The following is a 14,628-nucleotide window of genomic DNA, read 5'->3' on the forward strand; positions in this document are numbered from 1 at the left end:
CCGCAAGTACCTAGATAATAGCTGGTATATACATCTTGTATTAATTTATATTTCAAATTAATAATTCGTTTTATCATATAATAATGCATCAGATATCTCGACTTACATGTATTCGTGATTTTATTTTAATTTATCGGCTCTAATTATATTATATTTTACAATACCCGTAATAAAGATTTTTTTTATATACCGTTAGGCCGAAGCAATTTTGCAAAAAATGCTCCTATAACAAGAATGATGTCCATATTTAATAAAAACCAATAATTTCGTACCTAGACTCACACATCACATTAGCTTTTAATTTTAACACACAAATTATATTATTACTATATTTACTTATATTTGTCTTATCCATAATACTTTATTTTGTAATATCTTTATCCATTCTGTTATAAAAGCCGTTTGGCGTCAATTAGTATATATTATATATATATACAAATAAATAAATAAATAAATAAATTTTATACCTGCAACTTATGTATGTAACTTTAAAGTTCATTATATAGAATTATAAATAATCGACGTAAAATAACATAAAGACTTTTATATTATTTAACGAAAATAAATTAATGAACACAATAATTTGTGATTTAAATAAAACTCAACGAGTTATAATCGACTTTGAGCTGAATCTACACAATCATTAAAATAATAATCATCATTCTGCATCAATAAATCATCTTTAAAAAATGTACTTATTATTTAATGTGCTAAAAATGTTTTCTTTTTATGATATTATGACGTAAATACTTAATATTAACCAAACACCGTAAATTTATCATAATTTTTATTGGCGTTTGAGTTTGGATCATTCATAAATCAATTCAGAAATAGTTTCGATTATCTTCCAAGGCCTAATAAACTGATAGATTAATAATAAATTGATACAATACATTTATGAGAATTAAATGTTACTAATAACAACCTCAATTTTTTTAAATAGAAAACATATTTTATTTACTCACATTTTAAACTAATATTTTTAAATGTTATACACTTATACCTATATAAAAACAGTTGAGTTTATAGATATAATTTTGATTAAAAGTACATTTTTAAAGAAATAATAAGTGAAGTGTAAAAAAATGAACAACAATAATTATAAAAACATGGAATTAAAATTAGTTGAACAAATTTCAATATAAGTATCTGCACAAATAATGAATGTTGAATTCATAAAAAAAAATCGGAACATTAACAATTTTAGAGGGGTGTGTGTTGAATATAAAATTCCAACCAATATAGTTCATATCGCCATTTGAAGGAAATTATTTATTAAAGACATAATTAAAAATAATACACAAAAGAACCAATAATATTCCAGTTTCTTACACGGTAAGATTAAAACTATTCCTTAGATCTATGTACATTTAAAACGGCCGAGTTAAAGTCGTTAATTTCGTTTTGTCTTTTTTTTCACGTTTAGTTTTGGCGCTCGACTTGGTTTCGGCACTTTTGGTCGGTTTGGGGTCACTAGCCGACCCAAACCCTAATTTTTTAGGAGATATTTCGACGGTTTCTTTGCTCACCGGAGTGTCTTTTCCATCAGAAGTTGTTGTGGACGTCTTACGAACGACCACCGCTGAGGCAACATCTTCATCGCCGACGGATAAATCGAATTCACCTTGTCCTGCATTCGATGTACGCGACGCATTCCGTTCGTTATCAATGAAGTTTAACATCGAGTCAGTGTCTATCGTGACATCATCCGTCTTTAAGACCAAAGATGATTTGGATCTCGATTTTCCAAATTTCAACAAACCGGAACCTGCCCGGGACAATTTTTTAGTAGACGCAGACTCGTTCTCGGCTTCTTGGATGTCGTCGTCCGTCGGTTGAGAGATCGACCTTTTAAATATTTTGGGCAACGACATGGACTTCTTGGACTTTTCCGGAGACTTTGTGTCTCGCTTGTCAGGCTCATCGCCTTCCACATTCTTCGGTGATTTGCTTTTGCTGCGGTTCAACTTCAATCCGGACTTACCGATCTCCATCTTTTTATCGCCGACGCTCATGCTGATTCCGGATTTCCCGACACCAAACTGGAAACCAGGCGGTTTTTTCTCATTTTCCGGTATACCGTCGGTGACTACGGTCTCTTCGATGGTTCTCACTTCCCCGGGCAACGAAGATGACGATATTTTACGAGTTGTCTTGACTGTGACCTTGGTGTGCCCCGAACCAGGTAAAGATTCGTCCAACGTGTCCGGTGAATCCTCAATCGTAGTAGTTTCTATTATTTCTTCAATAATTTCTTCACCTTCGTCACCGTCAGCCCCGTCGATGTATATAATTTCTTCGATAACTTCAACGTCATCCTCTTCATTTTCAATATTTTTATGGGATGCGATGGATTCGTCAGTTACCACATTTTCCACATTTTTATCTTCTTTATCGAATCCTAAGAACTTTAATTTCGATTCGTTAATTTTAGTCTTAGTGTCGGTAACGACAGGGTTATCATTTTTTATGATAATATCCTCTTCGTTTTGTTTACTTTCGATTAGTTCTTGGGTTGTAACTCTGTCTAATGTACTTGTTTTTAAGTCGGATGCTTGTTCATTCCTTTCAATTTGTTGTAGATCCGGTACTGACACTTGTAAAACGGTATCTTCAATCAAAGGCTTAGAGTTAGGAGATTGTTGTGATTCGCCGAGGGTTGTACTTTTGATCTCTTCTTGAATTGCAGCATTTTGTGTTTCAATTTTGTTTAAGTGTGTTTTTTCCAAATTATTTTCTGATTCGATTTCAACATCCACCCGAACATCATCAGTATTTTTTGTTGGCTTTTCGTTTTCTACAAATTTGGATATCAATGCTGCATCTTTAGATATTTTATCCAAGTTCTTCTTAATTTCATCAGTTGATTCGACTTTTTTGCCCACTTTTTCGACGATACTACTGATTGTCGGTTTTACTTTTTCGGTGAATATTTTATTTATTTTTCCGCTTATAACTTCTTTTATAGATTTTCCTTGAAAATTATTCTCAATATTAATAAGTTTTTCTTTGACATTTTTTACAAGCGATTCATCTTCTGGTGTAGAATAACTTAAATTCTTATCTGAATTCTTTGATTTTCGTTTAAGTTTACGGACTTTTGTTTTAGATACCGAAGATTTCTTTTCATTTGAAATACTACCATATTCATTATTACTATTTTGTTTACTACTATCTTCGTTGTTACTGCTATCACTAGATTTTTGAGACGTTTCATCTACGATTTGAGGGGTTGATATATTAAATTTAGGCTGTAAAAGTGGTGTTTTTTCATTCGTTAAGTCTGGTGCTTCTAAATCATCATAACCACCACGACGACAACAACAGCAGAATGATATTATAATGACCTGAAAACAAAAATATGAAGTTGAAACATAAAAATGTTTGAGTCGTTTAAACTTTTTAAATCATACTTTAATCGAATTAAAAATCGATTGGAATGTTCCTTTAAAGGGTATTTGATCTGTACCAGATAGTTTATAATAATAACGATTTATGGCTGTTCCAACTACTCCAGTAACTGCTGTCAATGACGCTCTGTAACATTACAATATTGGAATATTAAAACAAATGTATTTATAGTTACTAACATTTTATTATAAACTTTAATATATCATACTTACAATGCTCCTATTATTGTAGCAGCAGATATATGAATACCGTTAGGGAAAATGTTCGAAAACAATTTATCGAAACTAAAGCCGTTTCCTGATTGGCTTGTACTATCTGTAGTCGTCGTTTTTATTTCATCGTTTTCATCACTATCCGATGATTGTGCACTAGGTACCGGTATCGATTGGTCTGGTTGTAGGTTTTTGTTTACATTATTGATTTCATTTGCAATTGTACCGTTTGGTTCTGATTTATTGTTTGTTGTAATATTGTGTAACGATCCGTCAACCGGCGATTCAGTGGACGAACCATTTACTTCACCAGATTCATCAGTATAGTCATTATCCTTTGTGTTTGGTGAACTAGTTTTTGTGGGCTTGACAGTGACAGAAGTAGTGTTATTATCACTATCACTAGTTGAATTATAATCATTTTTCATTTTATTGGTTGGATTAGTTTCATTTGTATTAGCAATATTAATAGTATTAGCATCGACACCTTTATCTCCACTACCATTTGCTTTATTCCCAGTCATCGAGTCGGTACGGGGTGTACTCTCGGTTATTGAACCATTAACGTTCTTTGGATTGTTTTCGATTTCATTTTTTTGAGATGACTTGGACTCTGGATTATTGTTTTGAGAATGAGTTTGATTTGCACCATTATTTGTGCTATGTTTTGTCCTATTAATATTATGAGCATCAACACCTTTATCTCCACTACCCTTTGCTTTATTCTCAGTCATCGAGTCGGTACGGGGTGTACTCTCGGTTATTGAACCATTAACTTTCTTCGGATTGTTTTCGATTTCATTTTTTTGATCTTCTATTTGAGATGACTTGGTCTCTGGATTATTGTTTTGTGAATGCGTTTGGTTGGCTTTATTTTCTTTAGTTACATCACCTGGCACCTTGTTATCATAAATAATCGAATTGTTATCTTTCGATTGCCTTTGATATGAAGTATTAAATATTTGTTCGTCAGTTGTATTATATATAATTTCGTTGTCCGTGTTCGGAGTTTTATTATAAATACGTGGGTCGTTATTTAAATTCGATTTTTTTGAATTATCTTGTTTCAACTTTGTTTTGTTATCTGAAGGAATTTTGTGTTCACCAAAATCATTCATCTCTTTATCTGATGTTTTGTTTTCAAATGTGTTTCGGCTAGAAGTTTTTTCAATATTTTCATTGTCTCTGAACTTCTTGTATTTCGTATCGTTATTTAAGGCATTTTCCGGATATAAATTACCAAACATATTTTCATCATATTTAGTTGATTCACTTATAACCGAATTTTCATATTTACCTTCAGTGTTTTTATTTTGATTAAGATATTTTTTCAAATCATTATAGTGTGAAATACTTTCATTTTTTCCTGGATAATTATATTCTTTATTAGACGATACACCAGGCACGATGTTATTAATTTTGAAATAAGCCAATTTATTTTCAAAATTATTACTTGGGTAATGTGCTTTGTTTTCATAATGTAACATATTATGTTTGATCCAGGGTTTGTTATTCATAATATGATCTGCGGACATTTTGTCTTCAGGTGTATTTGGTTTAAAATGACCTGATTTAGCTTCCTCCTCTTCATTTTTTTCGTAGAATGATTTTTTATACTTGTTTAAATAATTATCTTTATTTTCACTGTCTGATTGTTTTTCCTGGTATTTTGAATTAACTCGAGTTGAGTTACCATTTTTAATTTCCTCGTTGTTTGTTTTATTTTCTTTAATGGTTCTAAAATTTTCATTTCTAAAAGATTTATTAAATTTGTTGTCTAAATAATTCATATGAGGCTTTTTTTCATTTGCAATATTTGAAGATTTATTATTCTTATTGATGTTTCTTGTTTCGTAATCAAACCCATTTTTCCTAGAAGGAATTTCATAGGAATGAGTTGACTCTCTCACGTTGTATTTTTCATATTCAGTCTAAAATAATATTTAATAATATTATAACATCATAATTATTAGGTGAATTTTTTTAAGAAGATGTCATGGCAATATTTGCTTTCTTTGCTATCTCTGATCGCAACGAAATTATAACTACGTTTAGCCGAAATAATATGGTGTGGTTTGCTTTAATATAAGAGAGAAATTATCTATGATCTAACTCAAAGTTAATAACATTAACTTTGTTTATAAGTTGGCTTTTTTAGGATATTTCAATTTTATACAATATATTATTTGCATTATTTATTGTATTTTTTTATTCGTTGGGATGTAAGAGTGAAAATAAAATTGGAGCTCTGACAACCTCATAAGTTCTTCTGGAAAAAAGATCGGCCATCGGATAATATATTTAAAAAGTACTCTAAATTAGTCGGTTAATTTAATTGAACTTAAATTAACATGAACCCAACTTTGTTGACCGATACTGATTTTTTCCAATGATGGTTTTTGCTATACTTACTATTGTCAATTCAAAAGCTTGACATCTCAATAATTATTTTATGCTTTATTTATAAATTCATGATTTTAATTTTTTTATTATAACAACAATTTAAAATTCCGAGTATCCTTGATTATACCTGATTAATTTCATATAAATCACGGCGGTACTGATTTAATTTATTTCAATATTTTGTATAATAGAATTTGTATTCTCGGTAGTAGTATTAAAAAAATATCTCTACATCAATGGCTGTATGAAACAACTAACAAGTATAAATAAGAATGTACCAATATTTATATTGGTTTTAGATTTGGTTACCTGATTTTTTTGTGTAGAAATATCTCTTTCCGTAACCACTAATGGTAAATGTGGCTGACGGTCACATATTTTAGACGTTATTACTTCAAACCACACTTGACATATTTCAGGTTGATCAGGATCTTCGTCAATCAATGTTAAAATATCCTAAAACACAATAAGGTATTTTGTTTTATATATAAACTGACTTACAGACATTTTATAAAAACAATATTAAAAGCATAACCAGGTTTATTAAAAAAAAATCATTATTATAATTATAAAGTCAAATTAAAAATTAAAAATGTGCTTAACAGTGTTTTATGAAATGTATAGATCATTATTCAGTTTTTTAAATTCTTTCAAAAACTAATATTTTGGTTATAGGTATAGGTCAAAGTTTGCTGTATTTTTATAATAATATTATGATATAAATTCCAACTCTGTAAAATATAGTAGTTTTATGTAAGCGTTTGGCACATGACATTTATGACGTTAGAATTATAACAAAACTATTAACTATAATGATGGGTAAAAGATAAAATAAAAAGTATACTTAGGAAATAATATTTTAACTAGCGAAAACCAAAAGGCTAATTAAAATCAAAAGCTGTGGTACTAGTTATACCACTTATACTAGTGAACATTTCTGAGAACTATAATGTTGAAAAAACAAAAAACCAAAAGATAACATTTTTTTGGTTACCTAACTCGTATTAAATTCTTAAACGATTCTGTAGGTATCAACTAATAACGTACCCAATTTTTGTTATAAATGCGTGCAAAGAACAAATAAATTCTTCAATTTTTAAACTACGAATGAGATAATGTTATTAGTTTTCATTTTGTGATTATATGTGAATACAATTAAAATACAATTAAAACTGTAAAACGCAGATTTCCGTTCAAATTCTAAATACAAATACTAAATAATAGTAGCTGGTAGGATATTTAAAACAAAAAATGGCTTTTCTAATACCTAACCAAAAATATATATTTTTAAAACACTTTCATAGTTTATAAATAATATCCACCAGCGAGTGTCCCTGTCGAGCTCATAATTAATAATTTATAAGTTTGCTTGACATCAGTTTGCTACGACGTATAATACATATTTACATTATTCTTACTAAAAAGTAAAAACATATTTAAATAAGTAGGTACATCATTGAAAATTTAGATCATTACTGTATGAACTAGATCAAATTAGGTTAGATTTTTATGGGATTCATCCTGTATCTAATCAGTGAATATGAAATAGGTTAGTTGGTACCTACTTCCTACTCAAAAACTAAAAGTTAAAAATGAATTTAATTGTTGTATATTAACTTTTTGACTATGTTTATAGTTTATGTGTATTTACTGAAATTTTAATTTACATTTTAAAATTGCATTATTGGTTTTGAAAGTTGTTAGATGCATTCCTTTTTTAAGACAAGCATTTCAAATCATAACTTACATGGATTGCCAAAGGATCACATATGAACGTCACATACGTTGTCCATCTTAGACCTTTGCACGTGTCTTCTATATCTCTATCTCGATCACCACCAACATATGTAAGCACAATACTATTCTCTGAAAACGAAATAAACAGGGTACAACATATTTACGAAATATTTTAAAATAATAATTAAATCAAACCGTTAACGATGACGTTGGATTGGTCGATGCGTCCAAGACTGATCGTGTTACCTTCGGGCGTCAATTTAATGGCACCAGACAATTTTCTGGGATCATAGAACATTTTCGGTACAGGACGGCATATTGATACGACATAAATATTTTCATTCGATTCAGTTGTTAGTCTGTGTGAAAAAATTTAAAACGATATTTGAAAAAAAATATTTTATGTACATATTTATAATTCCGTCTCAGATATTATGATAAATTAAGTTTATCGTTATAGCCGGTGTAGCTTTAGCAGTACAGCTTATATAATTCCCTATACCTATTTATTGTAAATACTAATATTATAAAAGTATTTATGTAAATGCAATCAGTAATCACAAAATCAATGTCTTTAAGTGAATATTCGTTAAAAAAAATGTTCAACATCATGATACTCATTTACATCGACATTTCAACATTTGTATTTTTATTTAAAATAATCACAAGATTTGTTATTTTCAATAATAATAATTAATAATAGTAAATTATATGTAAATTACAGAATTTATACACAACTGGTTTTATTTAAATTATATAACTATAAAACAAAGTATGAATTATGTATTATGATACATCGAGTTTGTCATGGAAATAAAGTTATTTTCTGTAGATCCTAGGCTATGTCAACATTGCCATAAATGGGGAAAACGAGTTTTCTAGTTTGTGAAGTTGAAAGAAAAATTTTTTGTACAAAAATGTTCAAAATAAATTACATAATATTGAATAATTTTGAAATTCAATTTCAAATATATGCAGGCAGTTCTGGGTTAGAAGACCTATTTTCGGCGTACCTATTTCTTAAATTTAACCACGAAGTATATGATGTAATTTGCAGTTTTTGATATTGTATGTCTGAAGGATATTCAAAGAGATTTTAAACTATTTTAAGAAACATTTAAATTCAACAATTAAAATATTTTTAAATACAGTTCAAAAGAAATTTACAATTGTTAATGGTTATAATAGTATTAATAATGCCTATTATAGTATTATTAACAAATCTAAAATCAAGTTAAAAAAACAATTCTGTGCCAGCACAAGATATTGATTGATATCGATAGCAAAAATACTAACAGGGTATAATAAATTTTTTTTTTCATTTAGGATTATAAGCTATCTATTACACTAAAGCATTGAACATTTAAGCTTAATTGATTGATAATAGAGATGAGACCCCCAGGAATACACTTTTGGATCACTCTGTATACTTCTTATGTATGATATAATTTCATCATTAATTGTAAATTTAAGATTTTTATAGATTTAATAAATTATTATACGTATGGTACAAATTTTAATCTTGCAACAATTTGTTAATAGAGTAAAATTGTATTAACATTAACACTAAAAAATATAATAATATTATATGTTTTCATTTACTTAGGTGTATAAATCACAATTTTATCAATTACCAAGATTGAGTAATATTTCATTATAAATATATATATATAGTTCATAAAATGTTATTTAAATAAATTTAAGATAAACCGATAACGTCATAACGAATAAAATAATCATTAATTTTATCTATAAAATATACTGGATAGAAAACAATTTTTCCGCTAATAATAGGTATTAAGACTATAAACAATTATTTATGATTAAAATGTACAATTAATGAGTTCGATATAGCACCATATACATTATTATTTGACTTTTAAGTATAAATAATAATCTGAAGATAAGTCAATTTCGCCAGATAGCTATACGCTTTAATTCATTTATACTTACGTTTAAATAAGGAAATACTTAGCAATACCTTCAGCAAGACTTGGCCCATTTTAGTACCTAAGTAATTAGGTATGCTAGTTTTGGTGTTGCCAAGAATAGAATATCCAAGGACATAAGACGTATCATATTATATTTATACTTTTTATTATATTCTATGTTATAGAGTACATCAGCCCCACGATTTCGAAATTAAATACAAACTCGAAAAATAATAATGTTGAAATATAATATTAATGTGATGATGTACGAACAGATATGCAAAATACGACCTAAAGAAACCTAAGCCTATCAGCGTAATAAAAAAGAAATCCTTCGTTTCGTTTTCATCCATAGAGAGTAAAATATATGTATTTTGTATGATGGCCAAACCAAATTTAAACATTTTAAACCACCTAATTAGTGGTCAGTTTTTACTTATAATATTAGGTCATATTTAACCTAATGATTGACAAGACAAACCAATACAAATACTCGTATAGCATTGTATATGACATTTAACCATGTAGGTATATAATATTATTTTTGGATGAAATCGTGACAGTCACTTCAATTTATTGACCCGTTTTTAGTCGTATTATTGAATAAAAATGTTGATTTCAAACATTCGGATTTTATACAGTCTTATACCTATACATTTTCTAAGACGCCAGTATATGAATATATTCTTAGGCCAACTAAAAACAACCTTCCAAAATGTGAGATATATATGTACAAAATACTTGTTAAACTAGTTCTACGCATTTATTTTTTATCATAATATTACTCCTATATATAAGGTAAGAAAAATTACATACTATCACCAGTATGTAAATTTTGTTTTTTTTATCATTAACTTACACTACAATAATATCTACCTATATGAATGTATTGTTTTCCTTTACCTATATTATAATACTGTGCTATAAATATTGCATCTCAAGGGAAAATTGATTTATTATTACACAGACATGTAGGTACAATGTTCATGCAATTATAATATAAAACATATACCTACTATATTACACTGTATAGGTTCCTAGACTCGTAGCCATGGAATGGTGGCGAGGGGGGCAATAATCATTACTCAGCTCCCAACCAACAAATATTAAATGTATGTATGTAGTGGTATATTATGGTTAAATAGTTATGTATTTTATTGATCCTCCTGCCCCCTAAAATTTGATTTTCCCCGCCAAAAGATTTGGTCTCCTACTGGCTTTTGTGTACCAATATAGGTATAAATATGGTATAAATATGTACGCGTTATACCAAAATATACTGTATAACTCTGTAAGTAACAAATTATTATGTTATATATTTTAAAAATAAGAGTATAATACAGATCAAAATATTCGCTCATAGATTTTAATGATACATGTCTTGATGTTTTACAACATCAAGAAATTAAAACGGTCGTTAACTATACAGTTGTTAATCAAAACATTACCGACTACAGAATTACTGAAAACATGTTTGTTTTCTTTAATATTAAACTCATTATTATTTCTGATGACATTTCCAACGATCAAGATCACTTCGTAGTAAATTAAGACGTGGTTTTATAATACACATATATTATTAATGTATGCACAAATACCTAATATAAATCCGTTTTTTACTCGTCCAGCGAGTCGATGAATACGACAAACATACCAACTTTGTTTTGGCAGCAGGCATTCAGGAATTCGTATTTCAGTATGCCCAACTTAAAAATTAAAACACCGAAAGATTTTATTAAACCCACACTTGACCAAATAATAAGTACATCGATCAACTTGGGTGCTTCGGTGACCAAATAAGTATCAATCGTCAATAATTCATTATTTATTATGTATACAAACCAGAAAATAAACAAGCCAACAACTTTATTATGAATTATTATTAGAGCTACTTGCTACTCTTAAACTATCGATGATACCAAATTAATTATCTGCTTTGGTCTAGTTCGATAAAAAAAAAAAAAGTAAAACACAATAGTTATAAAATAATCTTGCCACCGCAAACCGTTTATTATATAATTATATATTATTATATATAATAACATAACCTTATCTAAACAATAAGTAGGTATTGTTTTTATAGATGCCTATGTAACTGATGATATAACATTTTTTTATAGTCACTTAATGCATTTACAAATAGGTAAACAGCATAATAAAAAATGTAGAATAAAGGTACATAATATAGTATATTATCATGTTAATCACTATATGTTCAGGCTATATGCTATGAGCCAATTATTACTTAACTAATTTTTAGAATGATAGTATTAATTTGAAATCAAAGTTATTTAAAATGTATTTAGTTTTTGTTCCAAAAATATTACTAGAATTAGAATAAAACAAAAATACGTACATAAAACAAAGTTAGTATTTGAGCGATTAAGCAATTAAGTTGTCATCTCGATAACGAGAGGAGACAACGTCTCAAAAATACTTCATAAGTTATGAGTCTATATTTCTAATATATTAGATACATTCAAAAAGATTTAATTTTACTTGTAAGTACGTTTTTACGAAACAAAACCATGTCCCTGAAAGAATCCTTGTGAAATTGTTATAAATAGGGCTGAATTAAGCTTAAAGAAACTAATGAAGTATGCACATACATTGATGCACATAGTATACTCACAATAATAACAATATGCAACAAAACAGTATTTGACTGCCGAATTTATTTTAGAAATTATTGGATTTTGGATGGAGAATATAAAATTATTTACAGTGGGTTTAAATAAGTTCCTCTAAAACTAAGCTTAAGTTTTTTTAAATGTTAAATAATTAATATTTGTCATAGATACAGAGTTTGATATTGTTATTTATTGAAAAGGCGCCTACTACGTACCTATATGAATTGCAATTTATAGAACGTATTATAAATAATCAAAAGTTAATATTTATAATAATAATTCAATATATAGTTATCTACCCATTGACCATTAGTATACAGCATATAATGTTTCAGTAAAGAACTATTTAAATCAGCGTGATAAAATTTGAAATATGTAAATTATTATTTATGAATACAAAATATCTATGTGAATGTGGCCATGAATAAAAATTGTTATTCCATGATGTTTTTTTTTTTTTTATAAGTTTAATTGTCAATAAGATATAGGTTCTGTGATCAACACTTACTATTTTTTATTCAAAATACTTTTAAGTACACAAATAGTATATTGGCCCAACTCCGCAATTATTAACCATTAGGTACTCCATACATAAATTAACCCAAACACCATACAGTTAGATAAGTCTTAATACACAATCGTGTTTTCTTTATTACACTATTATTGTAATTTAAAGTGAAAATTTACAGGAAATCTGTGCTCCATCAATAATTAATGTAAAATTAAAATAATATACTGTTTCATAGTTGCTTTAAAAGATTCTATTAATATTATGCTAGGTAACAACTAACAAGTTTATTTTTTTAGAAATTCAATAATTTTTTAAAAACGAGTTATTGTAGAAAATATTATAGTTTGTAAAAATTAATTCTCATACAGTTAGACTAATAGGAAAAAAGCCACTAAAATGCATGTGACATTTTTCAAAAATGTCGGTATATAACGTCAAGGTCATCGTAAAAATATCTCAAACTGATCAGTGATCACTGCGGTGAATAGTCGGTACTCTTCGCAACTTTTCGTTGCTCATATACAATATGCACGTTTATCTACCGAGTATTTACCTACTTGCATTATTATCACGTTTATTATCGACGGTTCTGTCAATATACATATATTTTTTCACAATATATTATTTTATGAGGGCAGAAGGTACAATGCTTATACGGCGTTTTAATTGAATAAGAATTAGAAGTGGGGAGCAAAAGTGTAAAAAAAGTGTGCTTCCTACCCGAAGAGTTAAATTTCTTATTTTATTAGAATATGGTTATTGTAACAAGGGGCATGGTAAACAGTTACCACTCGTTCCTTGTTTTTTGAACGGAAAAAAGGTACGAGTGACATGCAAGACATTCTTTTGAAAAAAAAGATGACAGATGGGGTCCCTCCCTCGCCCTTAAGCACCGTATTATACACCTATAGATATAAAATATATATTACGAAGCTTGTACTCACATTTCGCCAAACATAGGGTCCAGAGTGCTGAGTTTGTATTCCTCGACGACTGTGTTTTTCTGGAGTACGCACATGTCGACGAATCTGCCGCCGGTGGAGGACGCGGCGGCAACGGCAAACGAAACGATAAGCGCGACGACGAAAATCATGCTGGTTTTCCACGCAGAAACGTACTGAGAAAACATCATTCAGCATCCAACAAAACGATGAACGCAGTTTGATTTTCAAGAAAATATTTTTCTGTTACCCACCGAGGAGACGACCGGCGGCGTGCACGTACTCGCGGCTTGGTACCGTAACGGGCACTAACCGAGCAGGAGCCAAGTCGTTTTTCTAGCTTCACTGCCGCCGCTGATCGCGACCGCTGCGAATAGCGGAGACGTGAAACTAGTTTGGTCCAGAAACTCGGCGCCTATAAACCACCTATTAAATAGTTATACTATGATAATGTGCATGAATGTCTTAACATTACTGGATCGCCCATGACGGCGACAGAAATATTATAGTTTTGGCTGAGGACAATAGAGCCAGAGAAGATGCCGATGCGACCGATACAATTTAAATCACCATAATATTATACGTTCGAGTCCGTAGACCATAGTCAACGTATTGCAGGCAATATAGCCTTATCGCGAGCCGTTCAGTGTCGAATTAGTTTTGTAATATATAGTACCTATAAATATGTAATATTATTATATATCGGTTCTTACTTAATAGACAATTAATTTTATGAATATTTTATTATATTATTCATTATCACAAAACCATATTAATGTAGTATATATGCTATACGTATACTGTGCATCCTGGTATTTAGGGAATATTTTATAGAGTATAATTAATAATTCA

At 29.0% G+C, this 14,628-nt stretch overlaps 1 protein-coding gene across 1 annotated transcript; it reads right to left on the reverse strand.

Moving 5' to 3' along the window:
• Positions 1–1,270: 1,270 nt before the first annotated feature.
• LOC111036292 (putative uncharacterized protein DDB_G0291812) lies at positions 1,271–14,333 on the reverse strand. Its single transcript, XM_022318287.1, has 7 exons — positions 13,780–14,333; positions 7,959–8,122; positions 7,774–7,892; positions 6,336–6,482; positions 3,624–5,554; positions 3,414–3,537; positions 1,271–3,347 (listed from the first exon to the last, which is right to left on the reverse strand). Exons 1-7 carry the CDS (start codon positions 13,965–13,967, stop codon positions 1,371–1,373), a joined length of 4,650 nt encoding a protein of 1,549 aa, XP_022173979.1. The 5' UTR covers positions 13,968–14,333; the 3' UTR covers positions 1,271–1,370.
• Positions 14,334–14,628: the final 295 nt, after the last annotated feature.

This window comes from Myzus persicae, unplaced genomic scaffold (assembly GCF_001856785.1).
Source record: "Myzus persicae strain clone G006 unplaced genomic scaffold, MPER_G0061.0, whole genome shotgun sequence".
NCBI lineage: Eukaryota > Metazoa > Arthropoda > Insecta > Hemiptera > Aphididae > Myzus > Myzus persicae.